Source organism: Phalangium opilio, unplaced genomic scaffold (assembly GCF_054372755.1).
Source record: "Phalangium opilio isolate 3A_F unplaced genomic scaffold, DU_Popi_V2 ptg000344l_1, whole genome shotgun sequence".
Taxonomy (NCBI): Eukaryota; Metazoa; Arthropoda; class Arachnida; order Opiliones; family Phalangiidae; genus Phalangium; species Phalangium opilio.
In genome coordinates, this window is record NW_028324227.1 from 1,734,659 (window position 1) to 1,742,699 (window position 8,041).

Genomic DNA, 8,041 nt, shown 5'->3' on the forward strand with positions numbered 1-8,041 from the left:
TTCTAGAGCTTGTGTTTGTCAAAATATGATTGGGGAAATGGGTGGCTAAATGAAACTGACGTCAAAAAATACTAGAGGTGCCTAGGGACCAAACCCCAATAAATTAAAATGGAGTGATCCTTCTAATCCGGTTCCGCACTTGGTCTTTATCTACTCTGCTCAGTCGCGCATGCACAGTTTTGTTCGAGAAATTCAACAGATAATTGGAAAATGGCGGAAAAAGAGCAAGAAAATGAGGCGACTATTGCCCAAGATATTGTTGTTACAAAGTATAAAATGGCTGGAGAAATGGTTAATAGTATGTAATTTACGTATTTATTAGTCTTTAGTATAAGCTATCGCGTTAACGAAGGCCTTGATGAGCGTGTACTTTTCCACCAAGCAGCCGCTAAGAGCTAAGCCTAATCTTGACATGCTGCATGTGGCAGAATGGTGGCTACCCTGTGGGGCCATTCATTCCGATTCCATTGTGCCAAAAATAGCCTTGAATAATTTTTATTCCTTATGGCATTTACGTCATTTATTTGACCACGTAAAAATATTGATCCTATTTTATCAGCTTTTAAGAGAAATTAACCGCTTGATCTAACATATAGCAGCTATTATGAAAGTATTCCTAGGTAGGCCTATAACAATATGGTAAGCTTTTTCTTTTGTAATGATCCAAATGACCAGCAACAATAGAGACAAAATACTTTAAAATTTAGTACATACAGGAGGGGGGTTATTATGAACTCCTGGTACATACAATTAACTTGAGCATGGGATGTGGAACTAACATATTAGTTGAGTAATCAAAATGTTTTGATTAAGCTAGAAGCTTGGAACCACCCATTGAACCAAACCTAACCTTAAGGTGGAATTCTTGCCCCTTTACGTAACCTTACCTTCCACCCCATGAAAACTGGTGGTTTATTGGACTGTCTGATCTCTATTAATTCATCAAATTATTATTTTTTTATATTTGCAGGGGTTTTGAAAACATTGATTTCAAAATGCGTGGTAGGTGCCAGTGTAATGAGTGTTTGCAAGTTAGGGGATGAACTCTTAACCGAAGAAACGAGCAAAGTATTCAAGAAAGAGAAGGAAATGAAGAAAGGGATTGCCTTTCCAACCTGTGTCTCGGTTAATAATTGCATTTGCCATTTTTCGCCACTGAAGAGCGAGCCTGATTACATTCTGAAGGATGGAGATGTTGTTAAACTGTAAGAATGTGTTTTTAAGATCTTAATGAAAGTCCTTGACATTAATCATTAATTTCTCAGTGATCTTGGTGCTCAAATTGATGGATTTGTAGCTGTTGTTGCTCACACACTCATTGTTGGGGCTTCTAATGTAACATTTCATAACTTTTTTTATTGTTGCAATGTATTTTTTAAAACTGGGCCTTTATTATAGGATAAGAAAATAACAGGCCGCAAGGCTGATGTCATTAAAGCTGCCTTTTACGCTGCGGAAGCCGCTCTTAGACTTGTGAAACCCGGAGAAGAAAATAACACTGTTACAGATGCCATTCAAAAAGTTGCCGAAGCTTTCAAATGCAAACCAGTTGAAGGTAAGCCCTAAAAAAATTATAGACTACATTTTTAGTGTTTTTATTTTATTTAAATATCTTAATTAATTAATGTTCAATTAATTAATTTTTCAGGAATGTTGTCTCATCAATTAAAGCAGAACAGAATTGATGGTGAAAAATCTATAATCCAAAACCCGACAGAAGCTCAAAGGAAAGAACATGAAAAATGTACATTTGAGCTTCATGAAGTTTACGCGGTTGATGTATTAATTAGTACTGGAGAAGGAAAGGTATGTTCTAAATTATTTAATTTTGTACCTTAATTAAATTTTAATCTTTTAACTAATCATACAGGGTAGAGAAATGGACACCCGTACTACAGTTTATAAGAAAACTGATGGAGTTTATCAATTAAAGATGAAAGCTTCAAGAGGTAAATTAATTAATTAATTAATTAACTTAGAAATACTTTCAAAAGTGTAATTACTGATTATTTATTTATTATTAATGTTTGTTTAAGCTAATTAGAAAATTTTTATAGCTTTTTTCAGTGAGGTTGATAAAAGGTTTGGAAATATGCCATTTACGTTAAGGTAAAGTAATTTATAATTAAAATTATTTGAGTTCTTGCATAATTTAAATAATTAATATGTTCAAAAATTATTAATATTATTTTAGGGCTTTTGAGGATGAAGTGAAAGCTCGAATGGGGGTCCTTGAATGTGTTAATCATAAACTATTAGAGCCCTTTACTGTCCTTTATGATAAAGAAGGTAAATAATATTTAAATTTAATTTGTTTAAGATTCAATTTCAATTTCAATCTAATCAATTTAAAAATTTGTAGGAGAATTTGTGGCCCAGTTTAAATTCACTGTCTTATTGATGCCTTCTGGCTCGCACAAAATAACTTGCAGCCCCCTTGATTTGGATATGTACCAGTCTGAATATGAAGTAGAAGATGAAACGTTAAAAGTAAAGAAGAAAAAGATTTTTTTTTTTTTCTTCTTGCTGCAAATTTAAAATAATTATTTTATGTGGGTTTGTTTTAGGGCCTTCTAAATCGTTCTGTAGCTCCTAAATCTTCTAAGAAGAAAAAGAAGAAGGCGGAGAAAGCAATGGCCAATTCAATTGATGGTGTCGCTGTTGAATCTGGGAACAAAACCAATAATCTTCAGGTTTCTGCCGAAGATTAAACAATTTTTTTAAGAATAGGGTTAGAAAATTAAATAATCTTTATAACTAAAAGCTTTATGGGCTGAAATTTGTTAATTGGCCTTATTCCTGATCAACGCCACTGAGGCGTAGCGGCGACTTTTGGAACTATAATAATACGGTAGCCAATCAGAGGTGGCGCTGGAGTCGATGGACTCTGATGGAGATCTGTTATTTTCTCTGTTTTGATTATTACCGCTTCAACTTCAAAAAACACGTTTTAACTAATTATTATTAACCTAATAATCTCCAAATAGACCAAAATCGAATGAAAACTTACTCCGAAAGTCTTATTTCATAATATTAGACAGAATAAGAAAGGTAAAATCAACTTTTAATACTTTTGAAACCATATCGCTTGTTAAGCCTTGGCTACAGCGCCACCTGTAATTGGCTGCCGTATTATTATAGTTCCAAAAGTCGCCGCTACGCCTCGGTGGCGTTGATCAGGAATAAGGCCAATTATATAATTTTTGTTCTATCTACAGTTCATCAAAGATTAAGGAGACATTTTTGGAACATCCGTGGAATGAATGGTGAAAGTAAACTAGCAAAAGAAGATATACCACCAGATTCTCTTTTAATTCTAATGCAAAGATAAATTTTTATTACACTTGATTATTTTATATGACTTGAAAAAAGTTAAAAAATCAATTAAGTCCGAAAAATTAATTTCTGAATTTTTTGTATCTGTCAAATCTTTACCCAAAACACTTTTTCAGCCACACTGTAGATGTCGCCACTTATTTGGAATATGAAATAATTAGAAAAATTAAGTCCATTTGTCAAAATTAAGGAAAATAGAAGGAAAGAATTACATTATTGTGATTTTACGGATGTAACTAAAATCCCTTAATTAACCTATAAGATTAATAAAAAAAAAAAATAATTGGGTTATAAATTTGCAAATACTAGTTATTTTATTGAAGTAATCATTTTTCCTGTGATTCTGGATAATTTCCCTGATTTCTCTAATACACCTATTTCCAAAGGCAAAGTAAGTACGTCACTGACAGTGTCACCCGATATTTCAAAAAATGGTGAGAACAAACAAGGCCACCCATTGCCAAAAGTAGGCTTAGCTCTAGATTTTTCTAGTGATTTTAATTTATTTTCTTATAAGTGAATCAATCTCATTGAGTTCAGAACATATATCTTTCTAGAGTTCTATTTGGATATCGGGTTTTCGCGCTCGCGCGACCATCGTTTTTGAAATTATGGGACGGACGGATAACTTTATCATTAGGTGGTGGCGCCATCTATTTCACTTAAAAACACACATTTGTTACTATGGCGTCTGCTATAATTTCTTAATATAGATAGGAAATGTTTAGAAACCGCTATGATAATGGAAGTAAATTGCTAGATTCGAGTAAAAACAGAGAAGGAACTGCATTAACCGATAGTATATATATTTTTGAGCTTTTGTGATAGTCAACTTGACAAAAATGATCACTGCAAATGTCTTTTTTTGGAGTCCATTCAATTCCATTAATGGCCTGACATCATTGTTTTGGTAATTCCGAATTTTTTGTAGGGAATCTTAATGGTACAGTTCAAAAAGGGTTCAACTATCTAAATATTTATTAATTTTCTATACGTATATACTTATGTCACAAAACATTTTTATTTCTACCAGTGTTGATACACTTTTCTACTGAGCATTTTCAACCCATTTTTAAATTTAATACATTTTCTCATTATGTGTTACTTTAATAACTAATAACATATAATTCCCAAGTAAAAACACGCATTTAATAAGAAATTGATCAATATTCCATTTATTAAATATCAAATTTTATTTATTAGGCTCCACTTACTGTTTTTCAATTACCTAACTTTCATATTTGGCGCTTTACTTCTTCCTAAGCCTAATTTTCAAACTCAAGCTGCGGCGATTTTGCGGGGCGCTTTCCCGCAAAATCGTGGGAAATTCTTTTAAGCTTCTCACGTAAGGCGACAGATGGCGCTAGCGACTAATGATAAAGTATTGAAATTCGACGAATCCGAGTACGCGAGGAGGAAATTCAACAAAAACTCTAGAAATACATATATTAGAACTCAATGATCAATCTAGTCGATTTTCCCAGTAATAGGGGCTGATTTTCCAAGTGAATAATCTGAATTCAGAAATAGACGAATTAGTTTTTGGTTAATTTTAATTTATGAAAAGAATAATGAACTTTGTAAATTATGGATTGGGCAAAATACCAAAGGTTCATTTTTACCCTAGAGGGTTATGATGACGTCACGGAGCGGGCTGAAACAGCTTTGCAACTCCAAAAAATGAACCTATGTTATATATAAAAATTTAAACCCAATCTAGGAATGTCAAAAGACGTTTTTGGACATAGATTTCAAATTCCTGCCTAAAATTTCACATTTCCCAGGCAAAACCATAATTTTTATTCTGGTTTCGGAATCTGGCAGCACTGACGCGTAGTGCGAATAATCGGAATCAGGCTGGGAAATAGCACACTTCCTCTGGTCCAAAACCAGTTTATTAATTGCTTGGACTAGTTTTTTAATTCAAGAAGTGGGGGTTACTGGTCCTCGGGACCAGTTTATTAATTGCAAATCTATTGGAGAGCAAAGGCTGGGACCAGTCTGGAGACCAGTAAATGATTTCAGACACTAGGGGGTCACTGGTCCAAAGGACTAGTTTAAAAAATATCCTTATTTCCCAGCCTGATCGGAATATCGGATATTGCTTAGAAATTTTTCGTTAGAGCAGTGAAAGTTAAAATTTTTAAGTTATATAGTTAATTACAACACCAATGGCAGACGGTAAATTAAAATTTATACATTATTCTTTGATTGGAAGTTCTTTTCGTGTTTATTAAAATTATAGTTGACGTTTTAGTTGTATGTATAAAGGTTTAGCCCTAAGCCTTGTTCAAGTATTTTGGCGCCACAAAGGATTTGCAATGCAAGCAATTTGCCATAGTACTTGTACTTGTAACTTGGCTTCCTAGTTTTTACAGCTTACATTTGTTAACGAATAGGTTGCTTTAATGTTCATTCCTCAAATGGAAATTGAACTTTAGTATCTTTTTAACTGTTAAAAATTTCATTTAGAGGAATACCTTTAAATTGTCATTGTTAGAAAGGGTTTAATTAATAGTTACTGAAGTAAATGAACCTATGTTATGATTGTTATCTATAAAAATTAAAACCCAATCTAGGAATGTCATTGTCAAAAGGCATTTTGGACAATTATGTCTGCCCTGCTAATACAGCCATAACTATGAAATTAGGTAAAACCATAAAATACACTAAAATGCTGTTTCTTTTGTTCAGAGCACTTCAGTTTTTTTTTCCTTGTTCATCTTTAGTTGCTCAAGAAGAAGATTTGCACGATGATATTGACTTTTATCCAGAATTTACTCATCAGTTTTTTGGAGATGGGGAAAGCATATTTGGATATAGAAACCTGAAAGTGATGATCTATTACTCAGCAGCCCGTCTGAACACGTATTTATCAATGTCTTATACTGATAAAATTACTGAGGAAAAAAGTGGAGGTGTCAAACCTGATGATGTCATGAAAATTCTTGGGGAAAAATTTCTCGCTGGATTTGAAACCAACATTGATATCTTTATGTTATCATTAAAAAAAGAAGCTAGTTTCCGGCCATTTGGGGAAAAGTTACATAGTGTTGATATAACATTGAAAGAAGGTATTAGTTTAATTTAATTTATTTTATTATTAATTAAAATATTTCAATTAATTAATTTTTATTTGAAGAATGTAATATACAAAGAACCTTTGAAATATACAAGTGTGACGTATCTTGCCCAAATTTTAGAAAATATCACGAACGTATGCAAACTTTTCTCTTATTTTTCATTGATGCTGCGTCATACATTGATGTTGATGATCCAAAATGGGACTTCTTTGTTATGTGAGATTATTTTTAGTCATTTAATTTAATTTAATTGTTTATTTTAAAAAATAATATTAATTAACTTCATTTTTATTTTAAATAGATACGAGAAATATCAAGAAGATGGTCATACAATGTACGCTTTTGTCGGTTACACTACCGTGTATAGATACTACGCTTTCCCATCAAATCAGAGACCAAGAATAAGGTATTATAAATTAATTTATTAATTAATTATTAATAATTTTCACTAATTAATAGTGTTATTTATTTCCATTTTAGCCAAATGCTTATATTACCCCCTTTCCAAAAACGTGGATTGGGAGCTGAATTGTTACAAACAATTTACAAATGGTATATCAAGGATCCTGATACTATTGATATCACGGTTGAAGATCCCTCGGAAAATTTTACAAACTTAAGAGATTTTGTGGATGCCAAAAATTGTTCGAAACTTCCTTCATTTCACCCTTCTAAGTTGGTCAAAGGTTTTAGCGTTGAAATGAAACAAGAGGCAATGTCCAAATTAAAGATAAATAAAGTAAACTATATTAATTAATTAATTTGCATTAGATATAATTGATTGATTAACTATATAATTAATTAATTAATTTTTAGAAACAAGCTCGTAGAATATATGAAATATTGCGTTTACAAGCTATTGATACAACAAACCAAAAAGCTTACAAAGCTTATCGATTGGATGTCAAGAATAGACTTAACGCTCCTTATCAGGTTGTACATAATTAAATTTTAACTACAAACTTATATACAATTTTAATTAATTGTATAATTGTGCTTTATTTAATTTTATAACTTATAGAGGCAAAAGAATGATATGGAAAAGCTTGTAAGAAGTCTAAGTCCCGATGAGATGAAAGCGACTATGCAAAATTCCGGAAGGGAGCAGAGAATTGAGCAATTGGAAAAACAGTATAGAGATCTAGAAGACGAGTATCGACACACGTTAGAGAGATTAGCAGCTTCCCCGAGAAGTTAATCTAATATTTTTCAATGATTATAAAGAAAGAATGAAGTTGTGTTTAATTTGTATTACTTTTTGCTTTCATTTCATTTTAAAAATAAATTTTTGGGTTTTCAATCCCAAAGCCTCTTAAATATTTCTGAACAAAAGGTTTTGCCTAATTTTTTATAATCTTTTCATTGTTTGTTCGGTTTTCAAAAGTTTTATAAAGCTCTCTCAGAGAGCCTCAACAGCAAAGGTAATAAGGACAGGACACTGGAAATGGTTCAATAAAAATTTAATGTGTCCCATATTTTTAAAAACTAAGGGAGTCGTTGGACACGCGACCCTATTCTTGCAATAATACTTTTTCATTCACACCCCAGAGGACAATGTCCTATAAATTTTCCAGTTATAGGGATGGACCAAAGAACTTGGAACATATTATAGGACGCTACTA

At 32.1% G+C, this 8,041-nt stretch overlaps 2 protein-coding genes across 2 annotated transcripts; both read left to right on the forward strand.

The window, feature by feature from the left end:
- Positions 1-170: 170 nt before the first annotated feature.
- Positions 171-3,639, forward strand: LOC149610010 (proliferation-associated protein 2G4). Its single transcript, XM_089859909.1, has 11 exons — positions 171-298; positions 971-1,205; positions 1,266-1,335; positions 1,399-1,555; positions 1,649-1,806; positions 1,871-1,949; positions 2,058-2,109; positions 2,195-2,289; positions 2,363-2,490; positions 2,568-2,731; positions 3,219-3,639. Exons 1-10 carry the CDS (start codon positions 211-213, stop codon positions 2,709-2,711), a joined length of 1,206 nt encoding a protein of 401 aa, XP_089716035.1. The 5' UTR covers positions 171-210; the 3' UTR covers positions 2,712-2,731; positions 3,219-3,639.
- A 1,636-nt stretch (positions 3,640-5,275) lies between these two features.
- Positions 5,276-7,751, forward strand: Hat1 (histone acetyltransferase 1). Its single transcript, XM_089859908.1, has 8 exons — positions 5,276-5,517; positions 5,916-5,987; positions 6,066-6,410; positions 6,479-6,635; positions 6,721-6,825; positions 6,900-7,158; positions 7,236-7,352; positions 7,441-7,751. Exons 1-8 carry the CDS (start codon positions 5,508-5,510, stop codon positions 7,615-7,617), a joined length of 1,242 nt encoding a protein of 413 aa, XP_089716034.1. The 5' UTR covers positions 5,276-5,507; the 3' UTR covers positions 7,618-7,751.
- Positions 7,752-8,041: the final 290 nt, after the last annotated feature.